The 22830-nt window shown below is 46.0% G+C and overlaps 1 protein-coding gene across 1 annotated transcript in view; it reads left to right on the top strand.

The window, feature by feature from the left end:
- LOC141101197 (uncharacterized) overlaps positions 1 to 22830 on the top strand; it is a 259136-nt gene that overhangs the window by 105940 nt on the left and 130366 nt on the right. The window contains exon 12 of the mRNA XM_073590063.1: positions 11838 to 11908. Coding sequence (XP_073446164.1) covers positions 11838 to 11908 — 71 coding nt within the window. The remainder of the gene's footprint in view (positions 1 to 11837; positions 11909 to 22830) is intronic.

The raw sequence follows: 22830 nt of genomic DNA, 5'->3' as shown, positions 1-22830 counted from the left end.
AAGGAGACAATGAGCAAAAAATATGGGGTGTATACCTTTAAGGCCTGCCGGTCCAAGTACAGCGCACACCCCGACACGCGTTACGGATCAAAATCCTTTGTCAGGGGTTTTAGACTAGAAAGTGTGCAAGAAGATGGAAAAACCCTGGTTGAGAAAATTAAAGCACATTTATATAAGGTAGAATGGGAAAGGTAAGGAAAGCCAAACATAAATGGAACAAGAATAACCCTCAAGAAACCTAAAGAGGTGAAAAGAAAAGGAACTGGGAAGGAAAACAAAGACTCACTGCAGGAATACAACTGGTTTTACCATGCAAGGTAAACCCCCTTAACTAAAAGGCTGGAACTGCTAAACACAAGTTCACCTAGAGGTATAGCCAGCAAGGAAGTGCAGTGAAGGGTGAACATATAAATCTTAACCTTACACATCTAGACACTCACGCACTCTCTGACTCTTTTGTACCACTGATGTCCATTTCTTCACTCCATGACACAGACACTGTCACTGATTTCTACAAAGCCACTCTCGCATTAGCTATTGATGTGGCCACCCCTCTCAGGCATGGCAAATCAGTATACAATCCTGCACAATAGCATCACTAAAAAGCTTCGTCAAGTGTCCAGGGTTCCAGAGCGGCATTGGAAGAAAGCACATTTGCAAGATGACTTTACTGCATTGAAAAAAGCAGCACTAACATTCGAATCAGCAGTCACCTCTGATAAGTAGGCTTACTTCACAGCTGAGGACTTTGCCACACACTCCAAAAATAAAATTGACCAAACAAGGCAAGTCTTTATTGTTTGATGACCACAACCCCTTTATTTACCAGACCAATGCCCTAACTCGATAACATCTTACTCGTCTCATCTCCAAATCACACCACACCACTTGTGCACTTGACCCCATCCCATCCCATCTCCTCCCCAACCTCATTACCATACTTATCCCATCTCTAACCCATCTCTTCAACCTATCACTAACTTCTGGTACCTTCCCTTCTGCTTTCAAACATGCCACAATCACGCCTGTCCTTAAAAAGCCATCTCTGGACCCAACCACTATGTCAAACTATCACCCCATATTGCTGCTCCCATTTACTTCCAAACTCCTTGAGCAGCATATTCACATTGAACTTTCCTCCCACCTCTCATCTAACTCTCTCTTCGGCAATCTGCAATCTGGCTTCTGTCCCCACCATTCCACTGAAACTGCCCTGATCAAAATTTTGAACGACTTACAGCCAAAGCTGACAGACAATTCTCTATACTCCTCCTAGACCTGTCTTCTGTCCTCGACACTGTTGACCACTGCCTCCTACTACACATCCTTTCTTCCTTTGGTGTCAAAGATCTTGCTCTATCCTGGATCTCCTCATACCTTTCCAACCGCACATTTAGCGTCTCCCACTCCCACACTATGTCCTCATCCCGCCCTCTCTCTGTTGGAGTCCCCCAAGGCTCTGTCTTAGTACCCCTCGTCTTCTCTATCTATACCCTTGGCCTGGGACAACTCATTAAGTCCTATGGATTCCAGTACCATCTGTCACGCCGTTCTGTTTGTATTTGATTGTCGGCGTGACAATGCATGTTTTTTTGCTTTAACCCCTTACTCCTTTCCCTCTAATTGAGCTGGGATACTGCTGGCTTTTACCTGTATGGAGCCTGCCCAGTTCCCTGCTCTGCTGCGTAGCTGCACATGTGTTGTTAGGTCTTTGCTCTGCTGCTTGACCATTCGCATGTGCGGTCCCTGGTCGCCGCTGTGGAAGCTGTCCGCGGGTTGTGAGGTCATTTGCAGCTGGTGCATGACTTTCCACGTGTGTCTAGGCTTGCAGACAATGCCAGGTGCTCTAAGCTGCAGTTCCTGCACTGATTGTGCTGCAATGGTTTCTGTGTGTGCTTAGGGCGTGCGCAGCCACACTATCCCTGCTTTTATCAGGGTTAGTGTGTGTACTTGAAATGCTGTCCCCAGCCAATTGGTGAGGGGCAGCCCCTTTATAAACTTACCCTGCCCTATGGGCAGGGCCAGAGCTACTCACAACTCACAAAGCTCCTGGACTTAGCTATGTGTGTCTCGTGTCTGTGGACCTCGTCTGTCTCGGTTATGGTACCAAATTCCCTGTCTTGATTCCTGCTTTGTCCTGTTCCTTCGCCCTGCCCCAGAGGCGATATATCCAGGCCTGAATCCCTGATCCTGTACCTGTCATGTACCTGACCCCATCTAAATTTGCCCTGGCCTGGAGGCGGTGTATCCAGGCTTGAATCCTTGATCCTGTACCTATCCTTTACCTGACTATGTCTGAACTGTCTGCTGTGTTATGTTCCTGGAATCCCTTTGTGTTTGGAGCCCCGCACCCAGTGAATCTGAGACTCTTGTAACCGGTGTTCCTGCTGAGCATCTACTATGCTGTGCTCTGACTACCATGCAGTGCTAGCTCCATGCAGGCCCAGCAATCCTGCGGTGTTAGCACCATCACGCTTGCGTTCCTTCCTAGGTCCAATGCCTGGAGCCTGTCGACTGCAGTCTGGAACCTGATAAACGCTGCCTGGAGCCTGGAGCTGGATGACTACAGTGGTGCCTGTAGGTCGTGTTGGATGTCCGGAACCAAACGACTCTCGTCTGATGTCTGCCGGTGACTCTGATGTCCTAAGGGTGACCCTGATGTCCTGATGACCTCGTGTGTCCTGATGACCTCGTATGTCCTGATGACCTCGTGTGTCCTGATGTCCTGATGACCTCGTGTGTCCTGATGTCCTGATGACCTCGTGTGTCCTGATGACCTCTTGTGTCCTGATGTCCTAATGACCTCGTGTGCCCTGATGTCCTGCCTGTGTCCCGATGTCCCACTTATGAGTGCCTCGGTGATCCGATGGTGCCTTGGGGTCCACTGGGTGGTACCCTTCTGGGAGGTGTGGAATCGGGAGCCTGGTTTAGCCATGTTTTGTCTGTGTACTGTGACATTACTTTAAGTAAACTTTACTTTATTTATACCTGAGGTTGTGCGGTGTTATCTAGTCCTACGTGTCTTCTTTGTCCACATGCTCAGCTGCCACAGAATCCCAGTCGCTGCCCTTCCCTAGTTCGGGTAGGCCCAGGTCCCCCTCTGTGGTATAGAGGGTTCATATTGCGTCCCCGGGGGATGCCCGCCCCTCGCCATCGGTGTGGAGGCGCCTGCAGGGCCGCGTCTGCGGCTGCAGTCGTGACACCATCTGCACACTGATGACACTCCTCTGATCTACCTCTCATGCCCAGATGTCACCTCTCTGCTGTCCAAAATCCCCGATTGTCTATTAGCCATATCCTCCTTCTCTTCTCGCTTCCTTAAACTCAATGTGGACAAATCTGAACTCATTATCTTTCCTCCATCTCATGTATCTTCTCTATCTGATTTATCCATCACAATAGATGACATTATACTTTCCCCTCTAATGGAAATCCGCTGCCTCGGAGTGACCTTTGACTCTCGCCACCTCCTGTTGCTCCCAGCTCAAAAATATCGCTTGTGCATGCTCTCATCTACCACCCCTTTTACTGTAACATCTTCTTCTGTGGCCTACCTACTCTCTCGCACCTCTCCAGTCCATCCTTAATTCTACTCCCCAACTAGTTCATCTCTCTCCCCGCTACTCCTCCACTTCCCCACTTTTCAAATCCCTTCATTGGCTCTCAATTCCCCAGTGTAACACTGTAGAGAAGTGGACCGAACCACGGGTACCTGTACGCTGGGTCCGGAACGTGAGAGGCTGCATACTCTGTCTCCGGGAGTAAGGATTAGGGAGGCGGAGCTTCCCCTGCAGTCTGGGGGAAGCTTGAGGAAGACGGATCTTCCTGTTGTGACAGGAGAGCGAGGGAGGCTGTAAAGAGAACGCAGCATCAGCAGGATAAAAGGGAAAAGCGCTTGAAGCAAGAGAGTTCCGGTGTGGCAACGGGCAAGAAAGAGGGAGCTACGGTTGTCAACAGAGATAGTCTTGCGGAGCCAAGTCGCGCAGAGCAGAGTCTTGCGGAGCCTAACCGCGCAGAGCAGAGCCTTGCTGAGCCATATACCAAAAAAAAAATCTCGCGATACATGACCCGACCCATCCTCCCTTCAATACGATGCAGTCGTCCAGTCCCCTTTGCAGAAAGCACCCGCAAAGTATGATGTTTCTACAGCCATGCTTCACTGTTGGGATGGTGTTCTTGGGGTTGTACTCATCCTTTTTCTTCCTTCAAACATGGTGAGTGGAGTTTAGACTAAAAGTTCTATTTTGGTCTCTTCTGACCATATGACCTTCTCCCATGACTCTTCTGTTTTGGTGAACTTCAAACAGGCCTGGACATGTGCTGGCGTGAACAGGGGGACCTTGTGTGCCCTGCAGGATTTTAATCCATGTGTCACGCCATTCTGTCTGTACCTGGTTGTCGGCGTGACAATGCATGTCTTTGATTTAACCCTTTGCTCCTTTCCCCCTAATTGAGCTGGGATACTGCTGGCTGTTACCTGTATGGAGCCTGCTCAGTTCCCTGCTCTGCTGCGTAGCCGTGCATGTGTTGTTAGGTCTTTGCTCTGCTGCATGATCATCCACATGTACGGTCCCTGGTTGCTGCTGTGGAAGCTGTCCGCGGGTTGCGAGGTCATTTGCAGCTGGTGCATGACTTTCCACATGTGTTTAGGCTTGCAGACGATGCCAGGTGCTCTAAGCCTCTGTTCCTGCACTGACTGTGCTGCAATGTTTCTGTGTGTGCTTAGGGCGTGCGCGGCCACATCTCCCCTGATTTTATCAGGGTTAGTGTGTGTACTTGAAATGCTGTCCTCATCCAATTACTGAGGGGCAGTCCTATATAAACTTCCCCTTCCCTGCTGGGCATGGCCAGAGCTACTCATAAAGCTCCTGAACTTTGCCATGTGTGTTTTGTGTCTGTGTCCCTGGACCTCTCCTGTCTATGTATTGGTACCAAAGTCCCTGCCTTGATTCCTGCTTTGTCCTCTTCCTGCACCCTGCCCTTGAAGCGGTATATCCAGGCCTGAATCCTTGATCCTGTACCTGTCCTGTACCTGACCCTGTCTGAACTATGTCAGCTGTTATGTTTCTGGAATCCCCCTGTGTTTGGAACCTCGCACCCAGTGACTGAGTCTTGTAACCCGTGTTTCTGCTGAGCATCTACTACACTGTGCTCTGCACCATGCGGTGCTAGCTCCATGCAGGCCAGCAATCCTGCGGTTTTAGCATCATTACGCTTGAGTTCCTTCCTAGGTCCGATGCACGGAGCCTGACGACGGCAGTCAGGAACCTGATGACCGCTGCCTGGAGCCTGGAGCCGGGAGCTTGATGTCTGCAGTGGTGCCTGTAAGTCGTGTTGGATGTCCGGAACCGAACGACTCCTGTCTGATGTCTGCCGGTGACTCTGATGTCCTGTGGGTGACCCTGATTGTCCTGATGTCCTCATGTACCCTGATGTCCTGATGACCTCGTGTACCCTGATGTCCTGCCTGCGTCTTGATGACCTTGTGTACCCTGATGTCCAGCCTATGTTCTGATGTCCAGCCTGTACCCTTATGTCCTGCCTGTGTCCCGATGTCCCGCCTATGTGTGCCTCTGTGATCCCTTGGTGCCTTGGGGTCCACTGGGTTGTTTCATATATGTACTGTGACTTTACTATAAGTAAACTTTATGTTCTTTATACCTGAAGTTGTGTGGTGTTATCAAGTCCTACGTGTCTTCTCTTTGTCCCCATGCTCAGCTGCCACAGTATCCCAGTCGCTGCCCTTCCCTAGTTTGGGTAGGCTCAGGTCCTCCTCTGTGGTATAGAGGGTCCATATTGCCTCCCCGGGGGACGCCCGCCCCTCGCCGTCGGCGTGGAGTCGCCTGCTGGGCCGCGTCCGCGGCCACAGTCCGTGACACCATGACAGCGTAGTGTGTTGATAACAGTAATTTTTGAGACTGTGGTCCCAGCTCTCTTCAGGTCATTGACCAGGTCCTCTCGTGTAGTTCTGGGCTGATTCCTGACCTTTCTCAGAATCATCCTTACCCCATGAGGTGAGATCTTCCATTGAGCCCCAGTTATATTGACATCTTTTGTTCCTTCCATTTTCCATTAATTGCACCAACAGTTGTTGCCTTCTCACCATGCTGCTTGCCTATTGTCCTGTAGCCGATCGCAGCTTTGTGCACGTCTAGAATTTTGTCCATGGTGTTCATAGACAGCTCTTTGGTCTTGGCCATGGTGGAGAGTTTGGAGTGTGGTTCATTAAGTGTGTGGACAGGTGTCTTTTATACAGATAACGAGTTCAAACAGGTGTAGTTTATACAGATAATGAGTGCAGAGTAGGAGGGCTTCTTAAAGGAAAACTAACAGGTCTGTGAGAGCCAGAATTCTTGGTGGTTGGTAGGTGATCAAATACTTATTTCATGCAATAAAATGCAATGTAATTATTTAAAAATCATACAATGTGATTTTTGGTTTTCATTTTTAGATTCTGACTCTCACATGTGAAGTGTACCTATGCATTCTTTGTAGGTGGGAAAACTTGCAAAAACGGCAGTGTGTCAAATACTTATTTTCCCCAATGTACAAATACAGCAGATAAAATACGTATTGAACACGTCACCAATTTTCTAAGTAAATATATTTCTAAAGGTGCTATTGACATGAAATGGTCACTTGATGTTGGAAACAATCCATCCAATCCTCACAGGCAAAGAAACTAAGCCATACTTGTCCATACATTAATTATGTGTAATAATGACACATAACACAGAGAAAAAGTGTTGAACATGCTTACTGAAATGTATTTAATAGTTTGTACCCAAGTCTTTGTTGATGCTGAAAGCTTGAAGACGCCTCCAGTTTGGAGAAAGTAGTCTCATGCATTGCTTTGGTGTGATTTTGCCCCATTCTTCCACACAATCACTCTTCTAATCCTGAAGGTTCCATGTGCTGCTTCTATGAACTCTGAGCTTTAGTGCTTTTCATACATTTTCTATTGGCTTCAGGTCAGGTAATTGGTTGGACCATTCTAGCAGCTTTATTTTCTTTCTCTGAAACCAATTGAAAGTTTCCTATTCTGTGTGTTTGGGATCATTGCCTTGCAGAAATGTCCTCCCTTGTTTCATCTTAATCAATCTGATAGATGGTAGCAGATTTTTTCAAGAATGTCTCATTACTTTTGTCCAATCATGCTTCCTTCAATCATATGAAGTTTGCTAGTTCTGTATTCTGAAAAATAGCTCCACGCCATCATATTCGCACTTCCAATCCTCACTGTTGGTATGGTGAGTAAGGTAGTGAGGGGGAACATATGCGAGGGTCATTACGCGTCCCCCAGGATGTGCAAACAAACATACTGAACTCGCCGGAGAGCATTGTGTTTACACTTTACAGCCATGGCTGTGGTTACAATGCAAAATAAAAGAGAGTGTGGACTTGGTCAAGCTATTTGACCAAGTCAGAAGTAGGAAAACCTGGCATGGGTTTTTATTTTTGGAGAGAGCTGTAGGAAGCTAGTGGAATGGATCTCTCCCTCCACTCCGGGTCTTGGAGTGGCCCATGTCCATGATTCCCATTTAAACTTTCAGTTAAGGTTTGGGTTGGTCATTATTTGGTTTTGCAAGCAACAGAGCAGGAGCTATGTGTATGTTGGTCTGTGTGAGAATAAACACAGACCAAGACCAGAGCCAAAGAGAGCAAAGCCATTGCTGCATCAATGAGTTACACTGTGCCGTTGCCCATGGAAACGGACTGATACGCACTTCCGGCTGCGAACCGAACAATATCATTTTCAATAAGGATAGTATGAGATACTTTGTCACATGCTTTGCTGAAGTTAAGTTATACTATATCTACCACATTTCCCTGATCCAGCCAGTCAATGATTCCATCATTTTTTTTTTTTTTTCCGTATATGTACCTACCTACTGTCAATGTAATGCCTTTATGCATCTGTATCTGTACTTGTTCCTGCCTTGCTGCTGTAATGCTCTGAATTTCCCCATGGTGGGACGATTAAAGGATTATCTTATCTTATAGAAGGAAATTCGATTAGTCTGGCAAAACTTGTTTGCGGCACACCCATGCTGGCTCTGGTATATTATGTAATTCTCATCCAAGTACTTACATTCATGCTGTTTAATAATTTGTTCAAAGATCTTTCCTGGTATAGAAATAACGCTCACTGGCCAGTAATTTCCTGGCTCCATTTTCTTTCCTTTATTTTTTAGAAGTTAGGCTCACTGGGCTGTAATTTCCAGGCTCCATCTTCTTTCATTTTTTGAAGATAGAGACAACATTTGCCATTCTCCATTCTCCTGGGACTTCTTCTGTTCTCCAGGAATTTTCAAAGATTCTGGCTAGTGGTTCTGCAGTTTCCTCTGCTATCTTTTTCAGTACCCTAGGATATAATTAACTTGGACCAGGAGATTTAAATTCATTTAAATTAGTTAAGTGTTCCCTCACCATCTCTCTGTTTATAGATAGTATGGATTCTTTTATTCCTTCGATAGCACATTGAAGATAAGTTGATGTTACGTTTTCTTTCTTAGAGAACACAGATGCAAAATAGGAATTTAAAAGTTCAGTCTTCTCAACATAATTTTTTACCATTTCACCCTTTTCATCCTATAAAAATCCAATAGCAGCATCTTTTACTTTTCTTTTGCTTTTGACATACCCCCCAAATCCTTCTTTATTGCTTTTGGTCTCCCTTGCAAGCCTCACTTCATTACTGTCTTTAGCTCCTGCATACAGCATTATATATTTCTTTAGATATGCCCACTCCCTCTTTCCATTTGAAATATTTATTTTTTCCTTCTTCTTAAACTTCCTGTTTAAGTTCTGTGTTCATCCATTCTGGTCTCTTTTTGTGACACCACAGCATTTAATCTTAATTATCCAGTTGTAAATTCAGTAATCCAGGAGGCATAGACTATTATCTATATGTTGACTTCTGAATAGATGCGTTTGTTCTTCAGTTGGTCAACAACCATACACCGTTGTTATATGTGTCTTAAATGTTGAATTTTTTTATATTTTTGATTGGCTGATGTTTGCCTCATATCACCTCCTACAGCTTATTGTCTGCTATCTTTGCAAGGCAGTAATGCAAGGTCATTGAACAATGGATGTTTGCTTAATATATTGATTGACCATTGTGTGGGTCCTTTAGCTTGTTGACTTGCAAACCTATAAGGATAAACTTTAAATAATCAAACAATGCAGGTTATTCTCATTACCCCTTCCCCTTGTCCTGTGAATGATGGCTTGAAGGACAACAGTTGTGAACTATAAAAATGGGATGTGTTATGATTGAGTCACCGTAGGAGGCAAAAAACAGAAATGCTAGCTAAGTCCAGAAAACCAGAGAAGTTGGCAGCTATCGGATTGCAGACCCCTGAACCTATCAACACAACTAGCAGTAGCCGTGGAGGGTTCCTACGATGCCCTAGACCCCTCGATCACAGCCGGAGAATTAAATTGGCCTAAAGAAAGAAAGGGGAAATCTAAACTGCCCCAGAGCAGACCCCAAAGCAATAGGCAGCCCCCAACATATAATGACGGTGAAGCAAGATGAAAATACTAACACAGACAGAAAGATAGACTGAGCAAAGAGGGGCCCAAGCTAACTAGACAGAAAAGGACAGGAAGACTGCTGTCTGCAATCCGTGAAAAACCCTATGAAAATAAGAGCCAACAGACTGACAGTGAAAAAGGCCCTGAAGACGCTAGGCTTCAAAAAGCTATGTCAGTACTCAGGAATATACTGAAGACAGAGCTACAGGCAAAAGGAGATTCAGCTCACCCCAGCAGGGAATGGCAGAATACAGAAAAGCAAGGAAAACAAAAAACAAAACCAAAAGTTTAACAGGCAATACAGAAAACTTAGCTTGAGAGGAGCAGGAATCAGACTGGTGTCCCAGAAGTCCACAGAGAAATCACCCGCAGTGCAGAAGGGCGTCGGCAGCCTTATATCCAGTCCATGACTCCACTCAGCCAGTCATCCTCATTAGACTCAGGTGCCTGATAATCAGGCTCATTACCTTCCTTTACCAGAATAGGGAGTTCACCAGACCCCAGTGACGAAGGGGAAAATTAACTCACAACAGGGATGTGTCTCTGTAATAACACATCCAAGAGATCCAAGAGCCCCAGAGATCCAAAGAACCAGAGACTCTTTACAAAACCACAGACAGAAACACTCTACAGGACAGCTGCCACATCATGGCTCCATCACGAGGGACACAGATTTGACATTCTACAGAATGCCAGTGTCATGACTCTGGACGGGATGGTTCTGCCTCCATCCTGGTCAGGTCAGGGTTAATTCTAGTTCGCCTCTCTTTTGTTCTGGGGTGGCTATTTAATGTTGGTAGTTCCTGGGCTTGGTGTCGGTGATACTTCCGTGTACTCGGTTAGAGGTAGCTAACCCAGGTTACTCATCTGTAATCGTGCCTCTGTGCATGTGAGCTTGGCTGTGTATGACCCAATTTGTCCCCTGACTTCTGCCTCTGTTTCCTGCTCTGTACTGCGCTGTCCTTCTTGGTTCTCTGACCCCTTGGCTCATCTCGATTTACTCTCTGTCTTATCCCTAGGTACCTCACTCGTGTTTGGCTTTTGACCGTCGGCTCCCCACTGACTGCGTTAACGTTCTATACCCTGTACTCCGCGCTCTTGACTGTTTCCCTGTCCTCACGCACGGTGACTCCGCCCCCTGTGATCACGTGACTGCTTAGTCTCAGGTCCTGTGCTCACTATGCTCACTGCGCGCCTCAGTTCTTCCCCTCCCTGTGCTCGGTCCCGTGCCCCCTGCTAGCGCCCCCTAGGCTTCCTCAGTGACACTATCGGTGTCATTACAGCCAGCTTAGGGGACCACGGCCCCGGCTGAAAGAATAGAGATATGCTCCATTGATCATTATTGAACCCATGGATATATTTGGGGAATCCAGGATTTGGACCCATTGGTCACCTGAGCCCCATTAATACATTTGGTGAAGCCATGGATATATTTGGGGAATCCAGGATTTGGACCCATTGGTCACCTGAGCCCCATTGATACATTTGGTGAAGCCAACATTTGCACTCACCAGTCGCATGAGCCCCCTGTATACGTTTGGGAAAGCCAGGATTTGGAAATACTGGTCATCTGGGCCTCATGGATACATTTGGAAAAGCCAGGATTGGGACCCATAGATCACCTGGCTCTTTGGAGATGTTTTGGGAAGCCAGGTTGTGACCCTCCGGTCACCTGGCCTTGTACCTCAATGGACTGTCAGATTCCTAAGCTTCTTGTTGCCTCTTCTCTGTGTGTACTACAGCTGAGGTAGTCGGCCCTGGAAACATTGAAGTCAAAGCTGCTCTTATCCCGGCGAGTCAGCGGAAGGCTGAAACTCTTATTTTGCACCATCTTGGGTATTTTGCAGGGACTGCTATATGTGTTATTTGCCTGTTTTGTGGTTCAATAAAGTATTGCCACGCTGTTTTACCCTCACTCTGTGTTGTCTCAGTAGTTTTACGCCCATGGTAAAAGGAGTACGGGCGTTCAATGGGCTGAGCCCGGTCCATGCGCTAATTAGAGTACTCGTCTGGATAATTAAGATTAAATGCCATATTATCACATTTGGTGGCAGTTTACATTTGCAAACGCTCCTGTAATAACATCACAAGGAGCTCATTGATGGGCTCATCAACACAGAGACTACTGAAGGAAAAAGGTGCAAAATTTGTCATAAAACCCAGCTGTAAAACTGTTTCTTATCCCAAAATACATGCTTTTAAATAATAAAAAAAATTGTTACTAAGGGTTGACAACCCTTTTAAGAATTCAGCTGATCCTACAAGTCATAACATTTCCTGCACTTTTATTGTAGGAAAAGGAATACTTGCAGAAGGGTATTGACGACTTGCAGGATATTCACCCCGCTTACTTCAAAGACTTCTGGTAGGTGATCCCAAATATCTGATATTTAATATGGACGGCTGATATTCTAGGAACTGCTATCTGGTGTTCATGCCTCTGGGGAGTAAATTGACATAAGCTATAGGACACTAGCACAATGTGAATGCACATCTATACTACGCTGTGTATATATTATGTGATGACAGCCTTGAAGGGGGAATATAGTCCTACTCTGTACCTTGCTCGGAGGGATGTTTTAACAATGCCATCAGTACAGATCCACTTCCCGCTACTGCATAAGCTTTACACACTTGACAGCCGCCTAAAACATCAGCAGAAACAGCAATTTAATCATCTACAATTCACGTGAGAAACATTACAATGCCAAGTATCACTGTAAAGGTTGTGTACACATCCACAGCCATTCCTCTAAAATGAAAAAATAAAGCACCTCTACAATGGTTAGTAATGAAAACATGTCCAATCATTTTGTTTTTTACGAACAATAAAAATGGTGAGCTGCTACCTTTCTGTGTAGGTCTGAAAAATGACCCTGTTTCTAAGAAAAAAGCACAAACTTGGTTTATATGACCTCCGTTCGTTTCAATGCCGTTTTATAGTCCCATCTGAGCTTGTTTAAAATGCATTTTAAAGTCTCTGGCGACCCACTCCCCCCACTAACGCAGTGTGAACAGGGCCTAACGTGTGTCTATCCTGTCTGCCAAAAACCTGATTAAAAGCATGGTCTTGCTGCGCTCATCACACATAAAACTAAAAGGTTTTTTATTGTGAGGCTGTGCTATTAATGAAGGGTTAAAGGGAACCTGTCATGTAAAAAAAATGCTATTAACCTGCAGATATAGGGTTAATGTGTAGGTTAATGGCGTGTTGAACCTTCCCAGCACCAACACAGCCCCACTGCTGGCACTAAATGAACTTTATTCCTCCTGGCTGCTTCGGGTTTTCAGTCGTAGGGGTGGACCAGTGCAGCTTCAGTCACCGCTCTGTGCATGATGAGTGGCGGATGTAACTGTGCCCCCGGTACTGACTGACAGCTGGCTTTAATGCTGAGCTGGCTGTCAGTCAGGGCCAGAGTATGCTTACAAAAACGGTTCATTATGCACTGAGCGGTGACTGAAGCCGTGAAGATCCACCCATCTGACTGAAAGCCCAAGGCTGCCTGGAGGAATAAAGCTCATCCCCCCCCCCAACAGCGGTGGTCTAAGTGCAGGTACTGGCCAGCTTCAGAACACTAGTGACCTGCAGATTAACCTCATACCTGCAGGTTAATAGAATTTTTTTACATGACAGGTTCCATTTAAGCTCATTTGTTCTCACGATGTCTACGTTGTCTCTTGTATATTTCTGAGTAAAAGAAAAAATAATTAAAAATACTTTACAGGAGTGCAGGAGAGGGAGGTCTGGGAGCTTGCATTGCATCCAAATGGAAAACCACCCTGGGCTGAGTTCATTAATCCACAGATGGGTGCACGAATTCGCTGGTGAGCACAGCAGATATCCAAAAAGAGAAGAAAGTTCGTTCGGCACACCAGCATAAATGAAAAAAATTTTATTAGGCTATTATGCCATAAAGTATTTAAAATGCAGAAAAACACCTGACGCGTTTCTGGTGCACAGAGACACAGGGCAGGCGGGCAAGGCTTGAGACACAGGGCAGGCGGGCACGGCTTGAGACACACGGCAGGCGGGCACCGCTTGAGACACATGGCAGGCGGGCACTGCTTGAGACACAGGGCAAGCAGGAGTGGTATATGAGGGAACCGGTGCAGGTATGGATATAGGCAGGGAGGAGTGGAATATGAAGGAACCGGTTTGGACCTGTTCACACAGGAGGTGCAGGTATGGATACAGGCAGGAAAGAGTGGAATATGACAAAAGCAGGAGTGCGGAGTAGGCGGAGTTTGCAAGAGTGCGGAGTAGGCAGAGTTTGCAAGAGTGCGGAGTAGGCGGAGCTTGCAAGAGTGCGGAGTAGGCGGAGCTTGCAAGAGTGCGGAGTAGGCGGAGCTTGCAAGAGTGCGGAATAGGCGGAGTTTGCAAGACTGCAAGGTAGGCGGTGCTTGCAAGAGTGCGGAGTAGGCGGAGCTTGCAAGAGTGCAAGGTAGGCGGAGCTTGCAAGAGTGCAAGGTAGGCGGAGCTCGCAAGAGTGCAAGGTAGGCGGAGCTCGCAAGAGTGCAAGGTACAGGCAGGGAGGACACAGGGAAAGACACAGCAGGGAAAGGAACACAGACAAGGAGACTGGCAGACAGAGGTAAGACAGAGTTCAGACAGAGACACAGTACAAGACAAGGTACAGGGACCGAAGGATACAGGGACCAGGATATTCTGCCTCCTGGAGGGCGAGCAAAGAAGTACCAGGCAAGTACTCAGACAAGGCTAGGACAAGACAGGGACCAGGATATAAGCCTCCTGGCGGGCACTCAGAGTGAACTAAAAATGCTAGGAGTAAAGCCTCTCAAGGAGGGCAAGACAAAGGACAGGGCCTGGCTTCCTCAGTAGCAAGGAGCTAACTGAGTAGAGACATCGCACAGGCAAAGGTTAGTGGGAGTGGCGGAACTAAATAGTCAAAGGCTCTAGGTGATTGGTCAGGGACATATTACACAGGTACACCCTCACTGCATAAGAACCAGAGAGTTCTGGCGCCGCCTCCCTATACACACATAGCTTGGAAGCATACAGGAGCACAGGACTGGCAACAGACAGAATTCACAGCATGGCTTGAAGCAGAAAGTAAGTTGGTGTGCGGGAGATGTGTGGCCATGCAGTGATGCCAGCAGGGTTGTTACAATAAGTGTCCGTTATTTCAGGCCCAGTCCTGGAGCCTCATCAAACACAGGAGGCTTATCCGTCCTCACATACAACCAATATCCACAGGCCTCACCGGGTCAGCAGCCTCTGCACGTGTGTCAGAGACACCGCACTACACTCGCTCACAGAGCCAGTGTGCATGTCCTGAGTACAGAAGCAGTGCTAAAAGATACCTGTGGAGCAGGGCAGCAGAGGTGACAATGCGTGCTTCAAGCTATTAGTGTCAGGGTCCAGTCAGCGCCGGAAAATAAAGAGGCACAGGACCTGCGTACATTGAAGTTAGCAAGCTGGCACAGGACCTATGGTCAGGTGACTGCAAGGGGGCGGGGCTTAGCGTCCTGCTTTCAGATATGACAGGACACTATACAACAACTCAGTCAGGCAAAACGGAGGTCACAACAGTACGGGCAAACGAGGCACAGGAGGGACAAACAGACGGGTAGTCAGACAAAGCCCGAGGTCATACACAAGAGGGCGATGTGGTATCAAGGGGACGAGCAGAGAGAAGTCGGGTCACAAGCAGAGAGTCATACACGAGAGGTAGCGCAGTACAAGAGGGGCAGGCAGAACTCGTAACAGGGACAGAACCGGATCAAAAACAAACAAGCAAGCAAGATATCAGGCACAAGGCACACGTACGCACAAGGTCAACTAACTCAGCCGAGGGCAGGAGTATAACTGACACCGGACCAAGGTCCAGTGAGCATTAAATAGCCGCCCTCTGCCAGAGAGAGGCGGAACAATTAACCCCCAGTCTTATCAGGACGGGCCAAAGCGAAACCTCGTCCTGGATCATGACAACGTGGTCGTCAGGAAGGTAGCACACCTTCCTCCACCTAGGTCTGCCGGGACCTTCCACATGGCTCAATCAGATCCATGCGCGCTCTCTCTCATGTGATCTACTCTAGTTACCTTATATGGTCCGTAGCCACGCCCAGCGGGTCACATGGCTATGACCTCATCACAGGTCCTTCAAGCCTTCATACACATATACTTTATTATGATCCCTGGGTGGGTTTGTAGGTAACTGGTCCACCCATCTCCCTAGTTACCTGGAGACTTCTCCCTGACACATTAAAGCATCACCTCAGCAGTATCACTGCTGATCAACACATAAGTCTCCATCTCAAAGCCACCCACTTTGAGATACATAATGGCCATTCAGGATTCTGCCATTCATCCTTTCTCCTGGGACATCCACACAGCGCCCCCTAGCGGACACAGTGGTTACTACACCACAATGTCCATACAAAAGCTTCTCAGTGTGATAATCCAAATGCAACAAAATGAGAAGTTGCAAAAACCCTCAGTTTAATACATAATTACGATATTTATTTATTTATTAAATCCCCATCCACTTTGCAGACAGTTTTATTGGTTAGGAGATAAGCATTTAACAAAAAATAAGCCTTCCCCATTCATGTCTTTTTTAGTCCGTTAGGCTATGTGCACGTGCTGCGGTTTTTGCTGCTGTTCCGCTGGGGTTTTGGCCGCAGCAGAACTGCAGCAGTTCTGCAGACAGTGTACAGTAGCATGTTATCCTATAGGACTTACAATTTTCTGTGCACATGCTGCGGATTTTTAACTGCGGAAAAGCTGCGGTTTTGAATCCGCAGAAAGAAATGACATGTAAATTCTTTTCTGCGGATTTTGCTGCGGTTTACCATCTCCTCCATTGTAGAGGTGATAAAAAATCCGCAGACCAATCTGCAGCGTGTGCACATAGCCTTACCGTACAATAAAACATAATCTATTTATATTCTGCTGGTTGATATGTATGTAGCAATATTAATCATGTATATATTAGTTTTGCTCAAAACTTGCAAAATTTTACTTTTAAAATTTTTTTTTGTGCACCATACTAACCAAAAGTTAAAAAAAAGTGGGCACAATAAAAAAGAAGGTGACATGATAATGACTTTTAGACTGGTTTATTACACTTTATGTCAGAAAATGTAACACGCTTTCGTACGAATCTGAACCTGTGCAAAGTAGGTGTAGATTGCATTTTCTGATGTCAGATCAACCTAAAAATGCACAAATGTATTGAGTACTGTGTGTCTTTTATTACATTTGACACAACTTGCTCTGAATTTTTGAAAATTACACTGGCACATATAAGGCCAATCTTAGACTGTGTACAGTCCACACTACAGCATTTTGTAGACTGATTCCACTCGGAATCTGCCTGAAGAAGTGTCGCAAAAAGCCCCATAAAATGAACATAATGCACAGCAATGTCAAAACAACATTGCTGTGTACTTGTACAGTGTTATTTCACGTCACATCTTTTTTTTTTTTCAAATAACTTTATTGAAAATTTTTATGTCAATAAAACAGAATAGATGGGGTAGGGGAGGATACAGCAGAAAGAAGTTGCTGTACAGGCTTAAAGGGAATCTGTCACCCCTTTTTTGAGATATCATATAATGATATCATTCATTTGTGTGTCACATAAGGGTGTCTCTTCGTACTTTTGCTTCCCCCTGACCCCGCACCTTTCATGCATAAATACCTTTTTTATATCGGTTCAGATGTATGTAAACTGCCGCTGTCCGGTCCGCTGGGCGGGGCTTATTCAACGGCTCCCCCCTCCCTGACTTGCTCTACACAAGAAGAAATGCGTAGAGCAAGACGGAGGGGGGAGGAGGTGAATAAGCCCCGCCCAGCGGACTGGACCGCGGCAGTTTACATACAGTACATCTGAACCGATATAAGAAAGGTATTTATGCATGAAAGGTGCGGGGTCAGGGGGAAGCAAAAGTACTAAGAATCCTTATGTGACACACAATTGAATGATATCATTATATGATATCTCAAAAAAGGGGTGACAGATTCCCTTTAAGGGAAAAGTACAATGGAAAGTATTGGGGGGAAAGGGGATAATTAAACACTTAACTGCATTATAGGTTATATACACTACTGTTATGTCACATCTTTTAACCTTGTGACATTCTAATTCTACACGGTATAGAGCGATAAACGGCACAATAATGATGGCATAATTGCTGGCAATGCCGCTGCAGGAAAATGATCAATAGCGTTTTTCTGAAGTAACTTTGCCTTGGAATATTCAATGGATTTTTTGGAGGGAGGCATGGGGTATTAATTTACACACCCATTATATTTTTATTTTTCAGTGGATGGAGCAGTATGAGAGCTTACTTTTTGGGAGGCAGGATAACAAAACCAATAATTTAAGTATTGTTTTTAGTTAATGGCACTCACTGTGCAAAATAAATAATCTGTATTAAATGGGTAATTGTGAATGTGGTCATATAGTTTTTTGCTTGCTTTTTTCCTTCAGGAAATTTAAGTTAAAAGGTGAGCTTTGAAACTTGGATATTTTTAATGTTTCTGATAACTTTTTTGAACCTTCTAACTTACTTATTTACTCAGTAATGGATTTTAAAAAAGCAATATTCTGATTGCTTACATAATAGGCTGCAGTTATTTTGAATTGCAATTCATTATGCCTGTCAGGGTAAGGGCAGGTGCAGACTAGTGTATTTTTGGTCCAAGTGCAATCTCATGTTTTTCTGTGGAGCTTTGTACACATCCGACTCTTTCCTCGGACATAGCCTGTACAACACAAAAATTGCAGCATGTCAGACTTTGATCTGATCCTTGGAATGAACTCTGTCATGCAAGTCAGTGAGTCCGTGTAAAACATCAGACTGCACTCGGATGACTTCTGAGTGCTGTTCAATTTCCATAGAATGACAGAATGGAGAAGGACGAGAAAAAAACTCTCCATCTTCTCCTTGTCCTAGAGAATCGGATCACACTCTGATCACACTTTGATGAAAGATGAAACTCTGATCAGTGTGATTTGCATCATTGGCCCGATTGTCTTGGATGGAAGAATATACACTTGTCTGTACCTACTCTAACATGGATATTCTAGCAGACTTATGTACATGGCAGACCCATCTGTCATTGATATGCACCAATTGCAATTCTAATCCTTTGGCAGCCCACGATCACAGATTATTCAGAAGGGGCCCTTTTTGTTGTAATACCACTTGGGTGCAGTTTAAACTGCTAGTCATTGCATCTAAGGGAGTTAAAGTTCCAGAATAGGGGTTCTTGGCCATTACAGCTGTTGCGACATGCACATGCCATGATGAGGCAAGTGGAGCTCCTGACCCTGTGTCATTCACAAAGTATTAGGGTGTGTGCACACACTGCGGATTCTGCTGCGGATCCGCAGCGGAAATGGCCCTGCGAGTCCGCAGCAGTTTCTGCTGCATTGTACAGTACCCTTTTAGTCAATGGAAAATCAAATCCGCAGTGCACACGGTGCGGACTTTTCCGCACGGATTTGCTGCGGTTTCAAAACCGCAGCATGTCAATTCTTTGTGCGGATTCTGCACCGGTTTGCCATCTGTTACATTGTACAGGTGTCAAATCTCAGGGGAAAACCCACAGGCTAATCCGCAGATAAACCGCAGCTCTTTTGACCTGCAGATTTACCTGCGGATTTTGGCAAATCCGCGCAAAAAAATCTGCAGCACAATCCGCAACATGTGCACTTACCATTAGGCTATGTGCACACGTTGTGGATTTTTAGCGAAAACGCTTATACAACGCAACCCATTGCATTCAATGGGATTCTGCAATGCTGTGCAAATGATGCATATTTTTCCGCGCCAAAATTGCATCACGGAAAATACACAGTATGCTCATTCTTTTTGCGGAATCGCGGGGATTCCGCACACATATGAATGCATTGATCCACTTACTTTCCGCATGTGGCTATGCCCACCATGCGCAAAGTAAGTGTAAAATGTGCGGATGGTACCCAGGATCTGGAGGAGGGGAGACTCTCCTCCAGGCCCTGGGTACCATATCCCTGTTAAAAAAAGAATTAAAATAAAAACCCGGCCCCTGCAGCCTTCCCGGTCCTTACCGATGCTCGCGGCAGCTCCCGTTCCCAGTGATGCCTTGCAACAATGACCTGTGATGACATAGCGGTCTCACGTGATTCTACATCATCTGGGGTCATTGTTGCAAGGCATCACTGGGAACGGGAGCTGCCGGGAGCATCGCGAGGACCGGGAAGGCTGCGGGGGACGCCGGAAGGTGAGAATATCACGATTTTTTTTTTAATTCACATATATTTTTACTATTGATGCTGCATAGGCAGCCTCAATAGTAAAAAGTTGGTCACACTTGTCAAACACTATGTTTGACAAGTGTGACCAACCTGTCAATCAGTTTTCCAAGCGATGTTACAGATCGCTTGGAAAACGCTAGCATTCTGCAAGCTAATTACGCTTGCAAAACGCTAGTTTTATGCGGGAATTCCGCATGCGGATTTCCCGCGGCAGGGAGTTGCGGAATTGCGGCGGAAATTTCCGCGGCAATTCCGCACGTGTGCACATAGCCTAATGGTATGGTGTGCTGGAGGGGAACAACCTGCTCCCCAGTGCACTGATGTGCACAGTTTTATGTATAGGAAATAGTATTTCTAATGCAACCTAACTGATGGTAAAGTAACTTTTGCTCTGCATAAAATAAATCCTCACAAATTTAGCATGCTAAGCACATCGTTCAGTATCCAGTGCACGGCAGCTAATCACTATGGGCTGTGTGCGGAGTCCTGTTACGTAATCCTGCCTTTGCTCTGTGATCAGGGAAGTTTTTCTCCCTGAGCCTTATTTCACTCCAACGTCTCCTCGTTTGACTTTTGTGTGCAGCAGACTGAAACATGCTGACACAGTTTATCAATTCCCCTATTAGTCCTCTCACTATTTTTCTTTTTGTCTGTCTCTTCTAATTACATCACTGTAACCTAACGATCTGGCTTATTTATCTCAGCCTGCTGAAATGATTCCATGTTCTGCCACTTATGTTGGGGAGCACTGATGGACGCAAACTCTCCAGCTCTATTAAAAATTAAATGGATGTTTGGAGGAAGTCACTTGTGAATCCAGAAATCTAGGAATAATAGAGTGACATAGATTACATTAGATTGTTGTGTACATTTTGAAATTTTCTGGAACAAAGGCGTCTCCTCTAAGGCTGGGTTGACATGAGCAGGTTTCACTGTCTGTATATGGACTGCAATGCTTGGACAAGTCGATGGTCTCCTGTAGAGAAAAAGTCCAGCTTCACCTTCGAGTAGAGAGACAAAGACCCACGCTCACTAGGGCAGTTTCACACATCCATTTATTTCCAGTACCGGAATACCGTTACGGCCGGAGTCACACTACAGCGAGATACGGCCGAGTCTCGCAGGTTAAAACCAAGCTCTGGCACCGGCACTCCAGAGCGCAGCGTGCAGCCCCATGTATTGCTGTGCGGCAGCACGCTCCGCTCCGGAGTGCCGGCTCCAGAGCTTGGTTTTAACCTGCAAGACTCGGCCGTATCTCGCTGTGTGTGATCCCGGCCTACCGGAGATATCCATGTCCGTGTGTGTAATACTTGCGGCCGCCCGTGTGCTACATCAGTACCACACGAACGGTCGCCAGGGAAGAAGCGCTACAGTAAGCCTTGTTCCCCGGCGATGGGTGCGGAAGGCTCTCATCATTCTCCACTGCTCTGCTGGCGATCGGCGCAAGCAGGGGAGAATGATGAGAGTTATATTAAAGTCAGCAGATGGGGGTGTTTGGGACTATTAAGGCCCCGTCTCACATAACAAGATCGTTAGCGAGATCGCTGAAACGTCACAGATTTTATGACACAAAAGCGACCTCGCCAGCGATCTCGCTACGTGTGACACATAGCGGCGACTGGCCCCCCCGCTGGATATCGCTGATCGTGCTCGAATGTCCCAGGCCATTTTTTGATCGTTGGCGTCCCGCTGGCCAGCATGCATCGCTGTGGTTTTTTTTTAATCAGATAAATTTTTATTTATGATAACAATTACATCATATACATGACATCAAGCAATTGTTCACATATAAACATGTTTTTATAAACAAAAACAAAACTCCTCCCTCCCTTTTCCCCCCCTATCCCCCCTCCGAGATCCCTTCAGTGCCTTCCCCGTTCCTCGTCCAGTACTCTTTCCAACATCCATATATAGTTATGTAATGTGAATATCTTCCATATCCCAATACGTCCCTCCCACCCCTCTAACTCCATTCTACCCATGGCTGCCATATCTTGTGAAACACCTCAAGTTTATTTCTCTTAGTGTAAATACTTTTTTTCTATGAAATTATATGCTCCGCCTGCGCAAGAAAGTCCCGTCTAGTCGGAGGCTCCTCTCTGATCCAAAACCGGGCAATCAATTTCCTTGCTATGAACAACAGTCTAGCAATCGCCAGTTTGACCATAGCCACCGCTGCCAATTCTTCCACAAAGCCTAAAATACAGATCAAAGGGTCTCTGGGGATTACACATTTATATATCCATGCGATCCGATTCAGTACAACTGTCCAGTATGTAGACAATCTAGGGCAACACCACAACATGTGCATCATATCTGCCCGTTCCTGCGAACACCGTGGACAATCGGAATCAGACCTCAAACCCATCTTGAACAATCTATCAGGAGTTCTGTAAGCTCTATGAATTACGTACAGCTGAGACATCCTCCCAGGTTCGCTCATAGAAATCTTAGGCACATATTCTAAAATAGATTCCCATCTATCATCACTTATTTCTCCCAATTCAGCCTCCCATTTCACTCTAGCCTTGATGGGATGACTGACTAGAAATGTAAATAATAAATCTCTATACACTTCTGAGATTGCCCCCTTCGTCTCGCTGTTCCCCAAAATGGAGGCCAGCGTGACATCAATCTGGACCTCAACAGGCCTCCTCCGACATTGCGACCGATACGCATGCTGAATTCTTTTATAATGATACATATTTGAGTGTGGAAGCTGGAACTCTGATTGTAGCTCCATGAATGATTTAAGTCTCCCCTGACCCACAAGCTGACCCATCCGTCTGATTCCTGCCTTTCTCCAAAGCCCAAATCCCTCCATTCGCTGGAATTCTTGTAAATTTATGTTATCCCACACTGGAGAGTATTTAGTAAGGCCCGTGACACCCCTAATCTGTTTAACTTTCTCCCATACCTTATGAATAAGGAGAACCGTAGGAAACCTAGAGCCAAATTTTAAAAACTGCCCCCCTTCCAGGCTCTCTCACAAAGGCCATTTCCCAAACAGCTTTCTCAA

The sequence above is a fragment of the Dendrobates tinctorius genome, unplaced genomic scaffold (assembly GCF_039654945.1).
Source record: "Dendrobates tinctorius isolate UK_male_01 unplaced genomic scaffold, ASM3965494v1 ptg000116l, whole genome shotgun sequence".
Classification (NCBI taxonomy): domain Eukaryota; kingdom Metazoa; phylum Chordata; class Amphibia; order Anura; family Dendrobatidae; genus Dendrobates; species Dendrobates tinctorius.
The sequence above is the reverse complement of the archived record's forward strand: the minus strand, read 5'-3'. Positions and strand labels throughout refer to the sequence as shown.